The sequence below is a fragment of the Opisthocomus hoazin genome, chromosome 9 (genome assembly GCF_030867145.1).
Source record: "Opisthocomus hoazin isolate bOpiHoa1 chromosome 9, bOpiHoa1.hap1, whole genome shotgun sequence".
Taxonomy (NCBI): Eukaryota; Metazoa; Chordata; class Aves; order Opisthocomiformes; family Opisthocomidae; genus Opisthocomus; species Opisthocomus hoazin.
This window is the reverse complement of record NC_134422.1, coordinates 26,522,113-26,544,411: the sequence shown is the minus strand read 5'-3', so window position 1 is coordinate 26,544,411 and position 22,299 is coordinate 26,522,113. Positions and strand designations below refer to the sequence as shown.

Below are 22,299 nucleotides of genomic sequence, written 5' to 3'. Positions count from 1 at the left end.
AAAATTCCTGGCTGCTGGCTGTCCAGATGTTTCTTGTATTACGGCATTGTAATTTGCATCAGAATATATTGTGTTACTGCAGTAGCTGTAAAGTGGTCAGCTCTCACAGTCTAAATGCTATACACAGGCTCCAGTTGGGATGGTGAGTACATTTTCTGCTCATACCAGGTTCTTCTCTTTCTCACTGTTTCCCTGCTCCGTTAGCTTGACATGTTTGTATTTCTCAGATGAAGACTTTCATTGCTCGGCATTCAAATCAAGCAGGGAACGTATTGGCAGGTCAGAACTGATGTATGGATGGTTTCTTGTAAGAGTGACACAGAAGAAAAGACCCAAGTTTTGAATCAGAAGTTTCCCTTTCCCTTTGGCATTTTCAGGCAGCAAACATCCCTCTGGTGTCAGAGCTTGGCATTGACGATATCCATTTTGACGACTTCTCGCTTGATGTGGATGCCATGATTACTGCAGCCCTGCGGATGTTCATGGAACTTGGAATGGTTCAGAAATTTAAAATTGACTACGAGGTAACCATCTGTGCTGGAGAGATATCTGCTGCTTTTGTCTTGGCACTGCTCTGTCCATTTGTACACATTTAGGAGCCCTAATACAATTTGTACTTTTCATTTCAGACACTGTGTAGGTGGCTTTTGACGGTTAGGAAGAATTACCGAATGGTTTTGTATCACAACTGGAGGCATGCTTTCAACGTCTGCCAGCTAATGTTTGCCATGTTAACTGTAAGTATCCAGCTACAGACACAATCCCGCAAGAGCTTTTACTGCCACATTGCCTTACCTGTCTAAACATTTTCCAATATTTGATTTCTTTTCTAGTTATTATGATACTTATTCATTTCCAATAGAAATGCACACGGAATTAGGTTATTCAACTTAAAGCAGCACATATTTGGCAATATCCTATAGTGTTCTAGTGACAGTGATATCACAGGCACATTAAAGTGACTGAAAACAGATGGCAGTCTTGGAGTGAGATTGTTATTATAGATCTTGATCTTACAAAAATGTTTTTTGCTTGGAACTCTTTGATTTGTCATTTATTTTAGACTCTTAAATTGGGAAGTACAAAACCAAGGAAGATTAGAATCCCCGAAGTTTTTATTACATTGATATTTATTTCCTTCTTACCCAGCTTCATCTAAATAGTTGTAGAAGGTATTGCCTTAAAACATTTTAAGATTATCTTCCAAAATAATGATCTAAGTGAATCTTGTGTCTCCACTGGACACACTAACACTTCTGGGTTTTATTAACGTGTATCTCCATCAGTACCAGTAACTCCTCCCAGCACACAAGTAAATTCTGTTGAAAGTATCACTGCTTTTACTCGCTCTCTCTCCCTACCCCACAGCAACTTCACTACATGAAATAGTCTGTGTTTGGTTAGTTAATTCTTGTCAATGTATCAATAAAAGCTTGGTAGTCCTGGATGTTTAATATTCTGGTTAATATGGCAAAAGATAAGCAACATGTCTGTGTGCACACAACACTTTCTGCTGTACTTTGCTTTTTGGGTTTGCCTTATCTCCAGATAAAAAGCAGAATTCAAGTTTTTCCGTTTTTTCTTCATGTTCAGTTTTAATGGCCAGTCATCTACTGTGAACCTTAAAGTGGTCATGTTAATAGCATTTGTGCAAGTATTTATTTATCTGGGGTATCATGTACTTGTTCCCTGAGTTTTAATTGCTGAATGTTTATGTTCTCATTGCTGGCCGGTCTCTGCGGCATGGTTAGCATCTGGACCTGTCCGTGGAGGTGGAGATGCCACAGCCTGTGCCCCTTGCAGCGCGGGTCAGCGTCACGTTACGTGGGCTTGTGACAGTCCATGGCCTGTTGCCTGCTCACAGGGTGCAGCTCTCTTGCGCATGGGTCCCCAGCTGTCCTCCTCCGGTTGGCATTGTCTCTGTGCTGTCCTTCTCCATTTGGCATTGTTGTCTCTGTGCCAGAACTTTGCGTGTCCAGCGAGAAAAAAGAGTTTGACATCCCCTAGCAGGCTGACGTTGGTCTAGTACTAGGGCTGCCCCTGCTCTGTGGGTGGGTTTCTGTGGGCATTTATGGGGCCGTAGCAAAGTTGTACCGTGAGACAAAGGAAATGGAGATGATCAACAAGAGAGAAATGTCACGTCTTTCTCTTCTGGGCATGGGGCTGTTCAGCTGGGCAGAGCTGGCATTGTTTCAGCAGGGCTTTCTGATGATCTCTCATGAAATCTCGTGGTAAAGTGTGGGTATCAGTGGTTTTTAAAGTTTCATAAACTTGACATGCTCTTTTGTTCAGTCATAGAAAAATAAAAACCTTTTTACTGTGAGGAGCAAGCGCGAGGTCAGGCAGCACCGTTCAGCTGGGCTTTGCATTCATTTCTGCCAGAGGCTGCGGGGTGAGGCTCCCAGCCCCCCGTGATGACCCCTCGGCAGAGCTCTGAGGCCGGGGTTGGGCCTGGTGGGCGTTCGGAGGGAGACATGCACTCCCACCTGGCATCTCCATCTTGGCTGGCAGTGGCTGCATCGGCAGCCAGCACGGAGAAGGCAGATCCCCACTGCTTCAACAGCCACCAGCAAGCCTGGGAGGCCTCAGCCATAAACCGCTTTGACTGTGGTTCCCAAAGCATAATTTCAGGGTCCTTTGAGCAGTGAGCACAGGGACACATCTGTCTGTGGGAGGTGATCTGGGGTTTTGAGCCAAGCTCATTCCATTGCCCACACCCCAGGTAATAAACCAAACGAGCAGTTCCACATGCAGGGCTGGACGCGTGTGCCCACACACTGGACTCACCACGCATCCCACCCCGCTCCGCTCCGGCTCTAGCTGAGAGCAGAGTAAGTTCAGGTGTGTGATCCTCTTGGGCTGCTCTCCCCTCCAGAGACGGGAAGACTGATCTTATGAGAAAAGACACAAAAGAGAGAGTCAAGAGACTCGGTAATAGCACAAGGCTTGCTCTTACTGCATTTGTCTTGGGGGAACCATCCGAGTTAGCACATGCCTTGTTTTTCCCTTACAAAAAGGAGAAAATTCTTTGACCACCAGAGAGGGGCACTGCTTTGTGCAGTTGTTGCACCCTATCCCTGATTTCTCCATGACGGTCAGCACTATTGACTGCACCACAAATAGGAACCGATAGGTCTATTTTAGGGTGTTTTCAGGTAGGACTTACCGTAGCATAGTAATGTCTAATCTGCAACGCGATAGCCTCTCATGGCCCGACCAAGAGCCCACTGAATGCAAAAGGAAAATTCAGCTGGGTTGAACAAGCCAAACGACAGAAATCCGACAAAGCTTAAACCAATTGTTTCACTCCTGGGTCACCCTTCTGCCTATCTACGGTATGTTCCTGTATATCTGAGTGTGTATTTTCTCTCTCTGGTGGGACACTGAACAATTATAAGCTCAGTCCTGCAAGCCTTGCTTCTGTATTTCAGACTCGCCCAAATATACTGAAGACAAGCACTGAAGCAAGACTGCTCCTGCAAGTTAAGGATGTCATGTGAGAGCAAACCGCAGGATCAAGCCCAGGCTTCATTATCAGTGCCTTTGCCTAACACAGTTCACATTGATACTTATTTCAAAATGTAAAAATGAACAAGTAAACAATACAAAATTAAAATCCCATCTGGTGTGCTAATAACAAAACACATAAATGTGGGACAAGGTATAATGAATGCAATTCATTTCCTCACATGAAAGAATGACCTCCATAACTCACTGGAGACTCTGCCATTCATGAGTTATGGGTCATTCCTTTTCTGGTGAAAATAAATTTTACTGCACCGTCATCTATAGCCATGTATTTTTTCTCTCTGTGTAAATTAAAAAATGGGGAAATGAAATCCTCTTTTTTCTTGCATTATATTCAAAAGAGATATCCCCTTACCGTAACATTGTTTTAAATTAGATGTTTTTTATTAAGTGAAAGATGCTATATTTCTCTCATATATATATATTTTAATTACATAAAATGTTGCATTTATTTTTGAGATATTGCTACTGTTAATAAATTCCTTAATCAGCTTTTCTGCATTTGCAATACAGGTTGAATCTTTGAGTTTAATCAAAGCATGTGCTATGCTACAGAATATTTACTACAGCATCAATTTTATATTATAGAACTTCTGTTTGAAGTTGTTTTAACTTAGCCATGAACATTTTCTCTAGATTGAAACTTGACACATGGCATGTTGTCAGTTACAAACCTATTTTTAAATCCCTTTTTTAAAAATACACCTAGGTTATTATTTGTTATGTAAGAGCAATGTTTAAAAAGAAAAAACACAAATTTTTAGAGAATTTCCTCTGCCTGGGTAGCTGTTACTGAAACTAAAAATAGCCATGCCACTAGAAATCAGGAGAATCTCTCATAATATTCAAGTCACTCTGTACACCAGTGGATTCTACAAAAAAGGAATCTTTTTTTCCTCATATTTCATCATCTTTTCTGATACGTAAACTTTAAGCACAGTTATAAAGCTTTTGTAGCAACTTGCTCAGTTGCCGCTGAAATGCATTCCTGAGCATCCGGGGGAGCTTGGCTCCCTGTACTGCCCGAATATTAACTGCAGCCACATTTCAGACTATGAAAACAGAGGATATTTGGATTTGAATGTGCATTTATTTAAGTAGAATTTGTGGTCTTCAGGGTGAATAGCAGAGTTTTCACATGGTACTTCAGCAATTGACTGGCATTTCTCAGTGGGCTGTATGTTCCTACCAGGTAAGGACATCAAGTCACACTGACATTCACTGTCTTCGTATCACTTAACCCTCTTCTTGCCAGTGGGTGAAATTATGGCGTGTTGAAAGACAATGGAATTCAGGATTTCTTACACACTGTTAGTGTTCAGCCTTGCTTTGGTGCTCCAGTATAAATACATTTTATATTCCTTTTATATAATCTTCTTTCGTGCTCACTAGATTGTGTGGCTAATTGAGGAGTGTCACTGGACACTGGCACTGTGGAAAGAGACAAGTATGATTTTCCAGCTCAGCCAGTCATTTTTGCAGGCAATATGCCCTTCTGAAGAGTTGAAAACCAGGTCGTTTCTGCCATGGGTAAGATGCATGGCACCAGAGAGGTGGTGTCCCACGCCGGCTCCAACACCTCCTCTAGACAGGATCTGTTCAGGACGCTTGAGGTTAGCAGTAACAGTAGTATTTCTTTTCTGACATGAGGCAGTGCTGGCAGGAAAGCTGCTATGGCAAGTATCCACGAGGAGAAGTATAGTGGCAAAAAAATGTTTCTAGGATCAGCTACCCCCCTCACTTGGGCGTATCTGGTCTGAGCTGCTTGTGGGGAATTTCAATACATCAGTTTTCAAAACTCTCTCCAAAATTCAAGCAGGTATCTGCAGCCATTTGAGACATCGCCTTTTTAAATCATGCTGCTTCATTTCATGTGTCCCAGATAACAAATCTCTTAATAGTTCATAAAAGTTCCATAGAGTATATTTTAGCTGGCTTCTTATATAGGTCTTTTGATTTAATATCCCGGGTATCTCTAACAGCAGGGATTGACTAAGATGGTCACCTCAGGACTGAAGAAATCCGGATAAGTACTGCTCTGAACAATAATTTCAAAATGGAATTAATTTTGGTTTGTATTTGTCTGATATGATATTCCAGTTCCTGTCTTAGCGTGTAGTTATCGGTGTTTTCTCCAGCTCTTTTTGCCTTTAGTGCCTTCTGGGTAGTGGAGAAATGGCATGCTGGAAATGCAACAGAGAGATAATAACAGATCACTCCAAGGACATTATCTATTCTGCTAACCATCTAACATGCAGCAGGGAATGTAATATGACAATAAAGCATTTATCTTCTAGTTACTGAAATGTTCATAGTATCAAAACAAAGTTGACTGTTGCTCGATGCACTAACATTACTTATCCCTTTTGCTACTGATAGTTACAGCTGCTATTTTTTTTCTGCTCTCAGACTGCAGGATTTCAGGAGATTCTGACTGAAATTGAAATTTTAGCTTTGATTGTGGGATGCTTATGTCATGACCTTGACCACAGGGGAACCAACAATGCCTTTCAAGCCAAGTAAGTTTTCTAATTCTTATTACTTTAATTTGTTTTTCTTCCACAGAAGAGCAAAAGGTGACCAGGATAAAGAATGAAGCATTAATTTCAGGCCTCCTAGGCCAAGGCCAAGTATTCCTATTCTTGTATGTAGTGAGGGACTATCCATCTTTATCATTCTCTGTTCTTTTGGGTAATTGCTGGCTTGTCCTTTGTATCAGGCTGTTGATTGGGTTACCTGACACCGCATATTGAAACATGGCGCTAAAACTTGATGTTCTTCCCCGGCTCAGGTGTTGTTGATTCTGGTATTCAACCCAGGAAACACTGAAACTGTCCATCTGGGTTGTTCTTGCTGGCTGGAAAGCATGATGTTAAGCAAAACCTTGTTCAGCTATTAAGAAGAAAATAAAATAGGTAAAACTGAAATAATGCTTTCAGAAAAACTTTCACACCCGTATAGGCAAGTAATTCCTAGCTTACTCAGTATGAAACCGCTGCCATCATGCTGGAGCTCTAATGCATGCTGCCCGCAGGGGGTGGCTGAACTAGTTGCCTCACCACATACCCATCAGCTCCGGAGCATGCAGGGTCCCTGCCTGCAGAGATGCCTCCTGCCCGGCCTGCCCCACACGCCAGAGCACACAGCAGACGTGCTGCAGGGTGCAGGGGCAAGGTGGCCACCCCCGGCAATGGTCAGTACTCACCAGAACACGAAGCTGGATCTCAAAGGTAGATTCGTACATCACCTGTGTGAAATCTTGCTCTATTTTATTCTATTCAAAGTGCTTAGGTCCTGATTCAGCAGCCCTGACTTGCATATATTTTTACTGTCCAGGCTGCTGCCCTCAGACATAGTGAGGCAGAAGCAGGTTTGTGGAACATTTGAGGGTACTTCTTACTGTGGTGGTAATGGAACTCCCTGACCAAGGTAAAATTCTTTTCAAAATCTGTGTTCCCTGAGAACGGGGGGACAACAGGAAATGTCCCCTGACAACATCCTAGCCAAGCTGTGAAATAAAGCTGTCAGACACAGAGACTCCTCCAAATGCCATTTCGTTTTCTTGACTTCCTGGGTCCTCTAGTCAGAATATGAGACCTTGAGGCTCCCTTGTCCTGCAGATCCCAGCATGCCTTTGCAGCTTTGTCCGTTCTGCATTACTGCTAATCCTCCAGCGTGACCGGGAAGTGGTCAGATGGTTCTTCAAAGATATTTGAAAGGCAGGGTGATGTGTTAGCCTATTTTGTCCTACCTTTTGCAGAAATACTCTGCTGTAGTGTGTGTATGCAGGGGCGGCTGCGTTATCTGGGGGCGAGTTGCCTCAGTGAACATCACTCAAACTGATGTTTCTGATATTCGCTAAGCTGCCCTTTCCTGAGCTATTGGTGTTGCTGTACGGTCTCGATGAAACAATGACACTGTCTGGATCTTCAATCACCCTAGCAAGGAAAATCAATCGCAGTGCTCAAAAGACAGAGCGCATGGTGCAAAGGTTACCAAGCACTGCTAGATGCCTTTTTGCAGCTGAGTCTTGAAGAGAATCAAAGAAGACGAGACAAATGGAAAGCAAGCTCAGCTGATTGATGTTTATGTTCCTAATTTACAAAAACGAGACCTAAGATTTACATCCTGACTGTTTTAGACTCTGATTAAGTTTACCACTTCTCCAGTGTAACATTACACAACAATATCTCTTGTGCAGAGAGATGGCTGAGTTAAAGGCAGCAGTTTCAGCGTCACACTGCTATCACTTATACTTGTTGTTTGACAACAGAGTACAAAGAGGAGGCTACCATTTTACGACTCCATAAAGAAATTGCTGAAGACATGTAACAAAAGACAAACATTACCACACATGTATAAAACATCCCTGAAAACAGAAGCTGTAGTTTTTATAACAGCAGCTATGATTTATTCCTCTAACCTGACTTCTAAATTAAAGCATCACATTTTCCTATTTTAGCTTCAGTGTTCAATACCGCTGTTCTGTGTGATGAAAGTTCAAGAGGTGTATGATGGAGGCAATATCACAGTTGTCTGAAATGGCTCTGTTATATATCTCAACACCACGTTCTCTAGGGATGATGTTTCCTGGACATCCTTCTCTCTAATATAGCTGCTTCTGATAATTAAATATCAGTATGGTGCAGCTTTATAGTGTGCGCTCCTAGGAAGCTCTTCCTGTTTGTCTTTAGCATAATCTCTTATTCTCATTTCTTTGGAAAGAAAACCCATCTTGTCGCTTTAGGCAGCATCACAGAAGTGAAGTAATGGTGAACAGTAACTATTCTGACAGCCCAGTCCTGTTCGCTGCACCTTCCAACGATTTGCAATTTTATAATTGTATTCTGTAGATTTTTGTTCTTAAAACTTAGAAAACCCACCTGCTTTGTGCATTTTGAAGCTAATTTTGGTTTAGACAATAAACATGATGAGAAAATATATTCTAAAGAGATGCTAAACTTTACTTTTATATTCACTGCTCTCACTTCTGGTTTCTTGTTTACGTTAGTATTTTTTTAAGTGCATGGTTTTACCTACAGATGGAACCTCACTGCATTTGCAGTTATTTTTTTGTTGTTGTGTTTTGGGTTTTTTTAAAGAGTTTATAATCACCCACTGTAAGCCACTGTGATTATGTCTATTACAAATTAAAAATAAAAAGTAGTAGCCGGGGAGCCGGTTGCAGCTCAGGGACGTTACTGTTTGTCCTTACTGCACAGTGATGCGCCCCTGCTGTTGCACTGCTGAGGCACTTTAAACATTGCATTACAAAATTTCATGTAGTTCCAGGAAAATCTTCAGTCAGCTGGTGATATTTAGCAAGGTCTGGAACATAAATTCCCTCTCTCTGGCTTTAAATTAGTATTTTGATCTTGTCAGATGTCCCAAGTGTGGTTGCTGAAATGGAGAGTGTGGCTAATGTGCTTTTGTTACTAAATTGTCTCTGAAACTTGCTTCGTAAGCAGACGAGCAGTATTTGTTGACTCCCCACGTTCTGTTCCAGAAGCGGATCAGCCTTAGCTCAGCTCTACGGCACCTCTGCTACCTTGGAGCACCACCATTTCAATCATGCTGTCATGATTCTCCAAAGTGAGGTACAAAAGCTTTACTATTAATCTCACTGTAAACTGTTGGGCAGCTTCAGCTGGAGAAAGGAAATACCACACACAGTACCTTTTTAATGCCCTCTCCTTGAGGAATTATTTATTGGTTACCACAAAGGTCACAACCAGCACAAAATTAAACAACTACAAATGCTGATCATACAGCCCAGAGATTATATTTGTCTCAATCAGCTAGGGGCAAGGAGAACATATCCTAATCATTACTGTCAGCTTTTCTCAGTCGTCTTACATATATCCTGCTCGGTGGTTTACAGGTAGGCAAACGAGCTCTTACGTTTCCCCACAGGTGTTACATTGAGAGTATCACAGTCATCCTTCACTGGACCAATTTAATTTCTTCAACAGTCTTTCTGTAATCAGTATTTATATGGCATTTTTGAATAGTTTTACTAAATGATTTTTTTAAATGATATCGGTAATATTGTGGTGTCCAAAGAGCACTAGCTGCTTTGCAGATACATTTAAAGACATAGTTCTTGCCTAGAATATATTATGTGCAACAGTATGCAGCATGCACTACCCCAGAGATGTAGTAAGTGAGAAAAGTAGAAGGATGGACATGCAGTCTTTACAAAACAATGGATGTATTTTCTTAATTGACACAGATAGGTGGTTACAAAACACATTCAGTATCTATAAAACACAACTGGAGACCATATGCTGATCTGCAGTAGCTTTTTGAAGAGCATCTGGGAATGTCCCATGACAAACAAATGGGAACAGGGTGGTGGCTTTGCCTCTGTGTACAGCACCTCAGAGATTAGCCAGGGGACTGTGGCTTTAGCGTTCAGTTTATCAACGTTATACTAAAAAAGTAAACATAGGAAAGAAAAGCACCAGCATGAGATTTAAACAGCTCAATCTGCCTAGCCTAGCCTAGTTTATCTAAAAGGTGACACTAGGAATTAAATGGCTCCTTATATTACCAAGGGAAGGCATAAGAAAAAGCAGCATTTGAAAGTTAGACTGGTTCAGAATAGGAAAAAAAGAAGGGGATTTTGTTTTTTGATTCTTTCCTAAAACAATGAGACTGTTCAGCCTCTGGAACAAGTTTTCCTGGGAAACAGCGATTTCTCCAGTTCCTGAAATTTTTCATCAGAAATTAATGTCTCTCTGAAGACAAGCTTAAGACATGGACAACTGTGGAATTTTATAGCTCCTGTCAGTCTAGATGCTTTTTTTTTTTTATCTTTTCCAGCTTAAAAATTAAGAAAATTACAAAAAAAAGTACTTTTTTCCTTGTATTCTACTCCAGCTTCTTTCAGAGATGTAAAACATTACGTGAAATGCAAACCTTCCTCTTTGATCATTCAGGCAGCTTCTTCTCCAGGTCCTCATTTCTAGCTCAGAAAATTAATCCAATGGGATTTTAATCCAATAGATACTGTTTGCTAATGGAACACAACACCCCTTAGTTTCGAGCAAATGCAGATTTGGATCCTCCAATGTACTTAAAGATACACCAACTTTCACCAGATAAGAAATTGGTCTCCTCTCTCAAATAAGATAAAATTAGATTATATTCTGTCCACTAATGTTGATATTCTAGTCTGTCTTTGCTATCTAGAATGGAACAGAGTATATTGTATTACATCTTTAGATTTTTATCAGGTTGGACAAAGGAACTATGTATCCTTTACTCTTGACATGCTAACCTCAGTATAAGTGATCTTGAACTTTGTAGTGGCATGGTTTTATACCCCATGAAATAGGTCAGAAAGGCAACAGATACTACAGAATAACAGACAACTTGGTAAATTACCCCTGTAGTAAGAGTTGCTGTATTCCTGATACATTTTACTTTATCTTCTTCTGAGTACTTTGGTTTTAAAATTGTTTTTCATAAATAAGCTTTAGATTCTCCAATCCTAGTCAATATTTAGCCAAAAAGAAATGATCATTTCATTGTCTCAGAGAAGACCATCTTTTATGCATGGCAAATTCTTTTTTTAGACCAATAACCAGCTGATATATTAAAAAATACCATCCCTACCTCCAGAGCTTATCTCTTCTGTCTCTCAGACCATAGTGATATAGCAATCCTGTTGCTGGAAAATTCTTATTTTTAAGGGCATTTTAAACTTCCTAAGCAGTAGATGGCAGTGCATACTGAACGTGTGCATTACAGTGTTAAATACCACCGAAATAAGAGTCTGTTCAGCAAGAACCTTGTTACTTCTATAGGCGATAAGGGGAAAAAATATATGTAGTACTTTTATTTATGTTAATTTAGTTATATGTCACAAAGACCACTTCTGAAGCTTACATTTAGAATTTTCCATTAATTTTGTTTCTTTCAGCTTATTTTCTCTAGAATTTTGCAGAGAAATTATAGGACCTCTCTCCCTCTTAGTTTTCAGAAATCAAATTGCAAGAGGAGCATCCTGCTTTCAAATAGCAATATTAAATAATTTGTTTCCTTTCATTCTGGCCATGGAGCACCTTCCAAATTCTTAATCCCTGATCCCTTAAAAAGTAGCTTATTGGGCCTACAGAGGGCATTTAAACTGCGTAAAGTTGTGGTTCTTTAGCCTGCGTAGGGAATGCTTGTATACAACACGCTGTAAGACAGCGTAGTAATGGGCAGAGGGAGCAAATGGGCTGTTCTGAGTGAAAAACTGATTTAGTGCCTTGGACTGCTCTAACAGCAGTTTGTGTGCCTGCAAGCTGCAGCACAGATAAATCTGTTAGGAGCACAACTCAAAAGCTGCAATGCACAGCTCCCCAAAACATTTAAGAAGAGGAAAGATTGAGATGTATCCATAGTTTTTCCCCATAAACTGAGTCTGTGCAGGGTCAGAACAAAGAGTAAATCTTTCCCCCAGAGGCTGTAATTTCAGCAGAGTTTAGAAAAACATCCTAGGTGCTTGATTACAAACATCAACTCTTCCACCCCAATGTAATCTCAGCAGTATTAACATTATTATTTTGTCATAGTTTTGCCATGAATCAGAAAACGCCTCTGTTACAGGGAAACAGTAGACTAAAGAGTCAGAAAACCTTTTAAAAACCTGTATTGATTGCTAGCCCTTTACCTCTTTTATCTCTTTCATTACAGGGTCACAACATCTTTGCTAACTTGTCCTCTAAGGACTACAGTGACCTTATGCAGCTTCTAAAGCAATCGATATTGGCAACAGACCTCACTCTGTATTTTGAGTAAGTATTGGCATTTCTTGTATTTGACAAATGAAAATTCGAAGAACTCACTCTAATGACCTATTAAATACCAATAAGGATGTATAATATGAGAAATTAGTGTTTGGCTGTGGTTGAAGAGATTTAGTCTAATACTTAGTATATCTTAGGCTAATAGAAGTATCTCAAGTGTCCAAGTAAGTTTTGCTTTAATTTGTAGCATGTCTGTATCAACAAAAAGCAAGTGAAATCCTAGGCTTATACTTCAACTCAATCCCAGGAATCAGTCACAGCTCAGTCCCATAATTCTGTCCCTTCCGTGATCGTTTCTTCAGGCACGTAGAAAATCAGCGACATTTTAGAATTCTTTTCCACCATTTCAGAGTTTCTAAACATGTATGCCAAGAAATATTGCCCAGTTGCAGAGGTAATGAAAGCACGCAGATTACTTATTTGAAGACAAATTGTGCCAGTTTGCATCAGATGAGAATAGGTCTTAAAAAGCTTAACTCAAGAGAAGTACAATAGGATCTCGCTCATCCAGTTTTCTTCCTTTTCCTTGTTTGCAAATCAAATCTCTCAGTAAACTTCAAGTTGGTGCTATTTTATGTTTTTCAAATATTGTTAATTATTACCAAGCTGTTCCCACTGAGAATGTGCGGGAGCATGCGCGTAGTTGGAGGAGTTGTGATGTTACTTTTGACACCACCCTCTCTGGCACGTGCCTGTGGCTGACTTAGAGAAGTGCTGTCAGATGTGCAGTTTCAGCCTAATACGTTCCCAGTCTTGACAATAATTAATCCTTAGGAATTGTATTTTTTTTATGTCCGTTATCATCCTATCCCAAACAGCGCTGGGTAGCATTTAGTAATGGTTTTCTCAGCTTTCAGGGGGATATACCTGGATTCCCCACCTCTTTTGTGCTGATGGTTGATACCAAACCAAGTTTCCAGAGAACTTCAGGCAAAGTCTTTACCCTGAAATTGTTCAACTATCTGTATCAACATTGTATCTTTAACTGTTCATTGTAAAAATACTAACCAGGATGCTGCAATGTTTGATTTGTCTTTTTTTCCTCAGAATTTTATTACTGTGCCAAGGGCTGTTTCTAAACAGTATTGGCAGTAGACACACTGATATTCTTTGTTACTGCAAGTCTATTCTCAGAGAAGTTGTGTCAAGAAAGGGTTTTAATGAATAGTTTTATTATGAGTAACTTCTAAACATTTGTCCAATGAAGAAATTTCTGCTTGCTGACATGAAAATCCTGAGCAGGACAAATAAACTCTTTCAAGCATACTCTGTTTGAAGATGTCTGTTAGGGTCACTTGTACCTGGGGGGCTAGTACGGCAGGGGAGTTTGCTGACAGCTTTAAGCGAGAAACAGGGACCGAAGGGATGTGTCAGTACTGGTTCTCCTGTCTCCCCACAAATAACAAGTGCTGCAGGAAAGTTCTGTGCTGTGCGAGAAGACATGAGCAGCAGGGCTGAGAGGGCAGGCAAGGCACCCCTGGCCAGGATCCCGAGCCCCCGGGAGCCCCCGGGAGCACCAGGGAGGGCCTGGGGCTGTGCCTCGGGAGGGAGCCCAGCCCAGGCCCAGGGGCGATGGAGCTCTCTTCCCTGCCTGCCTGGGGTTGAAAACTACATGGTCAAGCTGCCAGCTGAATTTCAGGATCATTCTTCCCTGCTTGCATAATTGATTTTTTTTGCGCTACATGAATCAGAAAACTTCTAGCAAATGAGGCCTCTTTACTCAGAAGTCTGCAAATGTTGTCTTTTCCTCTTGTGTTACTATGATTCATTAATCAGGTAGTTGTTACGCGACTTTAATTCCATAAGTGCCTGAAAATCACTGCCTGGAAACGCTGATGATTTACACTTCTTAAAGCCACCCTATGCGAACAGCTGTTTCCGCACAAGTACCTAACTTCTTTTTTCAGTTTGCTACCTCTTCAGTATTTTTGCAGAGAAGGAAATTCTCATATCAGTATTCTTAGAATACCTAAACCTAATGATCACGAAGTCCAGCTAGCAGAACAGCAATGAAACTCCAGACAGAGCAAGGCTTTACAACTTTCTCAGGGCAAAACTTTTCTACAAACAAACAAAAAGATGACTTTCAGTGAAAGATCAGATGGAAAATATACTTGATTTTAGTAGATAATTCTAGATAATGATGTTTGTAGATAATGCAACCACCAAAAGCATGGAACCAAAATGAAGTTTGTGGAAATTCACTCAAATGATGTCTTGAGCAACTGGATTTGCTGTGTACAGCAAAACAACTTTCCCTTCCAGGAAAAATGCAACCAGAGTCAGTGTTAGTCAAAGACATTGCAAGATTGTTATCTTTCTGTTTATTTCTTAAATCCTGGCATATTATGTTTGCTTAGTAATAGCCAACCTCTTCCTTTTGGATACCATGCATAAGCAACCAGTAGGACACACTAAATTGTTTCCTTTTATGTGGCTGCTTTCCTCAGGTTGACTCCTTCATATGCTAGAAATTCTGTGCGGAGTTGGACTACTACTTCTACATCCCTTTAAATGGATTTCAAAGAAAAATCTTATTTTAAAGTTTTCAGCTTAACATCCAGTCTTGAGACTCACAACATTTTCGGTTGCTGTTTACAGATCTCTAAATTTGAATGTTTGAGGTTTCTGGGGTGTCACCTTCCTGAGCTTTCAGCTTTAAACATTCTTGCCTGTCTTTTGCCTAGTAACATATGAATTGCTCAGAACATCCAATACTCCAAAAAAGAACTGCCAAATTTTACATTGTTAGACTGGGCACTGAAATAAAGGATGCAAAATCCACTGCTCGCTGTCTTTATAGAGTATATAGTTGTTGGTGATCTACTCAGGATTAGGCTGGTTTAAGGTTTATGTGCCAACTACTCTTGGCCATTAAAATTTTCCTCTTTATTTCCTCTGAGGCCATGATTCCTCTGTGTGAGAGAACTGAATTTTGTTTTCTGCATGTGTGACTTTGCATTGCACCAGCAAATTTTGCAGTGTGAAACACTTTCATGAAACACGAGGGATTAGATATCATCACATAGTCTTTGTATCTGCCTGTTCCAGTTGCTGTCGTGAAATCCCTTATAGTAGGAGTGACTGGTCATAGATTGCATGACAGACAGTGACCGGAAAAATGCAGCGTGCCCCGTGAAGAATTCTGTCCATTGATCAAGAGCCATGTTCCTGAAGTGTGCATCTCCGTGTGTGTAAAACCTGTACTGGCTGCTGTCATACTGTGCTTTCAGTAGTGATTGCTCAAAATTTCAGTCTAGCTGAAGTAAATGTAGAAAATACAAGACTTTGAAAACTCTCTCCTGTTGGGGAATCTTCACTACATTTCCACTTGACAAAGGGATAGCACAGTCTCCTATGAGATGGGGCACTGAGCTGTCACTCAGAACATGGGTACTTGCTTTCCAGCTTTGATGCAAATACATTGTGTCACCCTGGGCAAGTAACTCCGTATTTTTGTACCTCAACTCCCGCTATATCTGGGACAGGGTCTGTTCCATATTGTAGTCACACCGTGTGCAGTAAAGAACTGCATGGAGTCTCAGTGCCATAAAAAATTGCAGGCTATGATGAGTCAGAATTTTGGTATTAAAGGCACCAAACAAGCATTAATATATTCTGGCTCATGTTTTGTCCATCTCTGAGGACATAGGCAAGCTATTCTAGAAGACAAAGCATGGGGCCAAGCAGGGAGACCGAGTTTCGAGTCCATAAGAACTACTAACTCGAGACATCTGCAGCTCCTGTGTCTCACTGTTCTGTTCTGTGTGCTGGAAATAACAGGAATTGCACGTCTCTTGAAAACCCTTCAGGACACAGAAGTGCAAAAACGTTTTGCAAGGACATGTAAAGAGAATTGTGTCTATATTTCAGGGGTATTTCTATTGTCTGTCTGTCCACTGCTGTAGCTGAACATTTCATGCTTCCACGGAAGACTGAACATTTTGGTGCCATTTATTTCCTTATCTGCGAAGACCATAAATACAATATTGCTTTTACTAGGCAGCTCTGACATTGATAACAGACATTTATAGAACATGTTCGGAAATTAGTATGTTTCGCTTAAATGGACTGTCAGTGTAACGACTTTAACAGTAATACATGAGGTGGAAAGATTTTGTATCATCCAGAGAACTGTGTTTCCACTGCAGTGCTGCCCTGGAAGTGTCTTGTTTCCTTCTCTAATAATCTGTTTTGTTGCAGGAGAAGGACCGAGTTTTTTGAACTTGTCAGTAAAGGTGGTTATGATTGGAATATAAAAAACCACCGAGAAATATTTCGGTGAGCACTACTATTTCTTGCTTTCAGGTTATTTCAAAGTGTAGCCGTATTTGTTTAAGGAATTTCATATATCATGGAGTGAAGACTGAGAGCAACAAAAGAAGGTAGCTTATTTTAAAAATATGATCCATGAGATGAAACACATAGTATGAATTCTAAACACTACCAAGCAGCAGGGATGTAATCAGTGTGACCTCACCTTCTCCATTCCTCTTTCTGCCTTCACACTCTGTCATGTTTTCTTCCCTTTCTACCAGCCTCACCAGTTACCGTTCAGCCCTTCCGCTCTTTCTCCAGAAAGCATCAATATTCTGCCGCAGGACACAAAGCTCTTGCTTGTCTGTTTCCCCATTCCCTCCTCCTCTCAGCTGTTTTCTTTCACTGGCCATGCTTCTCTGCTCTTCCAGCCTGTACCTGGGAATTTGCAGATACACGGTACTCTGCTAGCCCTCAAGAATGATCTGAGCATGCATCCTCCTGAAAACCCCAGACATTGGGAGCGGTTGGAGTACACCATGCTTATGAGATAATAAAATGTGTGCGTTTGCATATGCATTCCTGATTATGTCTCGTTTTAGCTGAAATTTCATTAAAAATCTGTTTCCTTTCGGTCTTTTGACCAAAATATTGGCCATTTTCTATTTTCCATGTCATTTCACCCATTCCTAACTTTAGATTCAGGCAATATATTTGATGCTTCATTTTCAGTGCCCTTGTTCTTCATTTAAACTTTCTTAGACTTTTATCTGCATCATGTACTGTACATAAACGCTTTCTACAGCTGAATGGTTTCTTTCTCCTAATGCATATAAAACATGGTTGTAGCTAGGTATTAAACTACAGTGGAACAGTATAGCTTGTAGTAAATCTTAAATTTTTATTGTAGATGAGCAGTAGAAACTGCTTAAACAGTGTCTGGGATGCCTTCTGTGATTATAGGTTCTCTTGCTACAGCAGTCACTTACAAATAGGCATATAAATTAATTCAGTTTGCAGGTGTTATTATGTAATAATACCCTTACATCATGTGAAGCACATGCTTTCTAGTATATTATAGATATTAATATAAGTAGTGTAAGAGGTATTGCAAAATTAGCAGTTATTCCCTTGCAATGTAATTTCTTTTCTAGTCTGTGATGCACAGTAGCAAAATTCATTGTCTGAAGACCTGCAATGCGTTAGGCTTCTGAGGCACAATTGTGATGTAAAAGCCATGCTGATGGCTGAGATTTCAAACATGTCATTCTTTTCTGGAGGAAAAGAAAGTGCCAGGGCTGACATTTTATATATGTATTATTTATTTATGCATCCAGAGCAGAGTTGTTTAGAAATCCAACAAAGGTTGATTCAGCTTGTATTCTTCATTTCTGTTTTTCAGATCAATGCTAATGACAGCCTGTGACCTTGGAGCTGTGACCAAACCGTGGGAGATTTCAAGACAGGCAAGTCATGATTAATAGCAGGGCTGGGAGGAGGCGGGACTGGGAGGACAATATTCCCAGGGCCCTGGCTTACTAGGGACCAAAACTGGAATCAATTTACAGCGGTATTAATGCTATAAAAAAATAGCAGGGGGTTTCTGCGAGAAATGCTTTATAGCATAATCTTTCCATGTACACATGCTGGTGAGCAGCATGTAGGTACCTGAAGAGATCTGATTTTACAACCTCTCCTTTTATTAACCTTTTAAATCCGTACCAAAAAAAATGCATGGATTAAACAAAAAGAAGCGTTAGCCACATGTAGCTGCGCTTACTTGTTTTGTCCCAAAGTTTTCCTTGGCACTGGCAGAATCTTCCCTAAACCAAAAAAAAGTGCAGATGATCTGCAAGCTTTGATTAACATAAAATCTTCAGTATATGTGATAAGGGAAATGTATTTGTTTTCTCAACACTGATGGAAAAAAACTGCAAGTGTAGCATAGAGCATTTTTTAGCATCCTGTACTTAGAACCAAACAAATAAAAATTCAGGCTTCTGCCGCCGAGTAGGATCTTTGGAAATATACATAAAACTTGGGCCCAGCATTGGCAAACAATTACAATGTGAGAAATCAGTCTCTCCCAAAGTCTTGTCCTTTACCACATAATGTTCCTTCTTCTAGGCATCTTTCCTTACTCGGCATCCATCCTCAATATGTCCTTTACTGAGGTCCAGAAGAAGCCAGTAGAAGGCAGGCTGTGTACGGTTTTGGAGGAACATACAGCATCAAGAGGCAAATAGGAATGTACCAGTGCAGCGGATTGTGGAGTTTGACTGGCATAACAGCAAAGTGATAGTTAAAAAGATGGGGCGAAAAAGAGAAGCTAGACCAGAGAACTAGTGAGGCAGAAGCACACAGATTTCCTGGAGAAGGACAAGGAAGTAACACAAGCTGCAAGAGAGTTGTCCTCCTTTCTGGTAGTACAAAAGTTACATGCACATTGACTCGGTAAAAAAGCATTTATGTTGTGAGGGCTTCAGCTCAGCTTGCAATTTTGTCAGATGAGGTTTTTTTGCTTTTATAAGCAAACTATGATAACAGTCCTTCTAAGGCTGTTACTCTACTCAGCCAGAAGAACATGGTCACCACACATGGAAATCAGGGAAGCTGCTCATATCCTGCAGCGGGAAAATGAGTCACAAGATTTTTCAGTGCCACCGAGCCACAGCTGCAGTGTGTGCAATCTGTCCTCATTTTTCCTTTTTAACCCAGTTATCTTCTCCTTTTTCGTTGACAGCCAAAATGTCAGGCAGGGTCTTTTATCCATGTTGTCAAGCTTTGTGCTATTGTGCTGAATTAGCACTGAAGTCTCTGGCAGACTGGGTTTTCATCCTTAATGCTTTTGAGGTCTGCAGGTGAAAATTCCCCTGCAGCCTAGTGTACAGATTTACTTTATATTGAAAAATCCAGTCTGGGATTGATTGAAACATTACCTCGTTGAGTAATAAGTCCACAGAGGGAAAACAGGAAATAGTTGGACCTCAACTGTGCCAAAAGGAAAAAAAAACATGAAAAGCGAGGGAGAAAGAGATTAAAATACATGAATCAAAGGGAATAAAGGCTACTTGCAAGAAGGAAAAATTCAGGAAGAGAAGATAGTGATGCCGTGAAAAGCCGAAATTGAAGACTCAATAGTCGGCAGACTATTAAGCAGGTATTCTTTATTGCGGCGCCGGGCACATGGGGGATCTCTCCTCCAAACGTGTGCACCGAAGAGACACAGTTACTAGGTATTTATGCTATGTTAACATACATATTCATTACATTTCCAAGAAATGTTTATCATAGTAATGGCTTTTCCGAGAATTCATTAATATATGGTAATGTCCATCGCACATGTTTGTTTGGCGTCTCTCGGCAGGGGTCTTCAGATTATCCTGCAGCCTCCTTATCTCTGTAGTTTGCATACCTGTTCTCCCAAGGCCCAGGCGCCTAAAGGGATTATTCAGGAGTCCCTTGTCTTGCAACCATCCCAATTATTCACAAAGAACCAAGACTTGTTTCTGACCACCTGAAGTGATAACATCCCCTACATGTTACATTTGTTACATTTACAGTTATCAATAGAAACAGACAAAAGAAGAGGAAAAGGGACACAAGGACAGGATCAGAATAGTGGTGAGAGACGGGGTGAGACTACATCTTGATTATTTTTACACAATACACTTGGCAAACTCTTAATTGCTGCTAAGTTGTTAAATTATTCCTCTATCTGGAGTATTGATCCAGAATTTTATTAGTGCGCTGGGATTACATACATTATAACGTTCCAAACTGTGCGATAGCCTGGCTTAAGATTGAAGAGTAATTTATACCATTATTTCACCTACTTCCAATTTATTTTGGTACTCCTTATTTCAACTATAACAAGTTTAGGATTTGTGAATGTTAGCTACCATGCAGTTCCTAGACTAAGAAATGTTGAGATTTTATGAAGAGCAGGTTCTCTCCTTTGTTCACCCTCTTGTGCCTTGGCATTATGAAATAATTTCCTAACTTGAAAACAATAAGGAGGCATGACAGGAGTTTTAGAAACTGAGTGCCATCTTCAGTAGATTAGTTTCCCTTTTTGCATCTCAGATGTCACATATGTCTACCTTCTAAGCCCCACAGATGAGAAGAGTACAATACCTGAAGGCTACTATATCAGGATTGCTCACTGTTTGACTTCCTCAGATTCCTGTTGTTTCTGTAACTAATTTTGTTTTTAAATCTTGTGTTCTCCTGCGAAGCACAAGCCTCTGCTGAGAGGAGGATATCTTCATTCACAAAAATCAGAAAGATGCATTCCAACTCCCAACCCACCAGTTCTTGATTTTGGTTCAATATGATAATCACAATCCGAGTTCATATTTAGATACTTAGTTCCTATAGTGATGACAGTCATGGGAAAAAAGTAAAGCCTCATGGGGAAAAGAAACTTTATGACTTCACGTTAAATATAAGACAACAGAGGTTCTGAAGTTGTTTATACAGGACAATAACCTGTAAATACCCAGAGAGCTCTTGCACATTTTACAAAGCATTTTTACAGACATAATTGTGCATGCCAACAAGAAGGTATCATTTTCTGTTCTGTTCCCAATACTTGAGGACGTTGCATATAACTGCACTGAGTGCTTCCTCGACATTGCAATGCCATTCCCTCAGTCAATTCCCTATCAAAAAGGGGTAAGTGTGCCTACCAGAGATTATGGCTGTTTATATCCCCTGTATGCCCCGTCCTGAAAACTATACAAACAAGTGCCTGACATCAGTCATGTAAGTGGGGCTATTCACTTCTTTACAGTTAACCTCAGGCTGAAGTCATGGTCTGAGTAAGATCTCATTACCCTAAAAATTATGTAGCAACAACACTAATCTTTATTATTATTTATGTTTTAGGCAGCTGAGCTGGTAACCAGTGAGTTCTTTGAACAAGGAGACAGAGAAAGATCTGAACTCAAACTCACCCCTTCAGTAAGTTTTTGTCACTTCTGAAATAGTTACTAACTTGAATAGGAGAAGAAAATATCAGGTTCACTCAGAAAAACTAACTACATTTTGTATCTAATGAAAAATCCTGGAATAAATAAAAGCTCTGTCCGATAAGGATGTGCATTTAGAGCCATATGTAAAAGCTGTCCAGTCAACTCAGTCACTTTTGCATTGAGCCCTTCTCCCAATTGTCTGTACCTATTCCCAAGGTTATTGTCAGTTAATTTTCTAAGCAACAGGTAATTTTTAATACACAGTATTCAAATTAAAAATCACCAGCTACTTACGGAAATCAAAATTGTCAGCTTTACTTTATGCTGCAGCTGTCTATCTGTGTTATTTGATGTATCAAATGCTGAAAAGCATTTCTGTAGGTATACTACTAAATATAACACTGTGATTGAAAGGATACATTGGTACTGAGTGGAATATAGGCAGATGGGTATAAAGTGTCAAACAAGAACTAAGAAAAAAAGTTTCATGAAGATTTTCAGTGAATGATTTGAAGAGAAAGCCTTATCCAGGTTAAATACCTCAAAATGCTACCAAGCCATTACCTGGCGGCAGCAGGAGAAGAGTAACAGAAAGTATTATAAAGAATTTAACTTACAAGCCATTCACAAATATGGTCATGCCTCCAAAAATAAAAAAGACCATTCCAGTGGCTCAGACTTGTTCTTGCTTTGATAATACTCGCACATGAGCCTGTGGTGATGTTATACAGTCAACAAAG

The 22,299-nt window shown here is 40.3% G+C and overlaps 1 protein-coding gene across 1 annotated transcript in view; it reads left to right on the top strand.

The window, feature by feature from the left end:
- The window catches only part of PDE11A (phosphodiesterase 11A), a 140,161-nt gene that overhangs the window by 97,155 nt on the left and 20,707 nt on the right, over nt 1-22,299 (top strand). The window contains exons 11-18 of the mRNA XM_075430867.1: nt 378-524; nt 630-737; nt 5,938-6,047; nt 9,035-9,125; nt 12,214-12,314; nt 16,530-16,607; nt 17,986-18,053; nt 21,478-21,548. Of these exons, the coding sequence (XP_075286982.1) occupies nt 378-524; nt 630-737; nt 5,938-6,047; nt 9,035-9,125; nt 12,214-12,314; nt 16,530-16,607; nt 17,986-18,053; nt 21,478-21,548 (774 nt within the window). The remainder of the gene's footprint in view (nt 1-377; nt 525-629; nt 738-5,937; nt 6,048-9,034; nt 9,126-12,213; nt 12,315-16,529; nt 16,608-17,985; nt 18,054-21,477; nt 21,549-22,299) is intronic.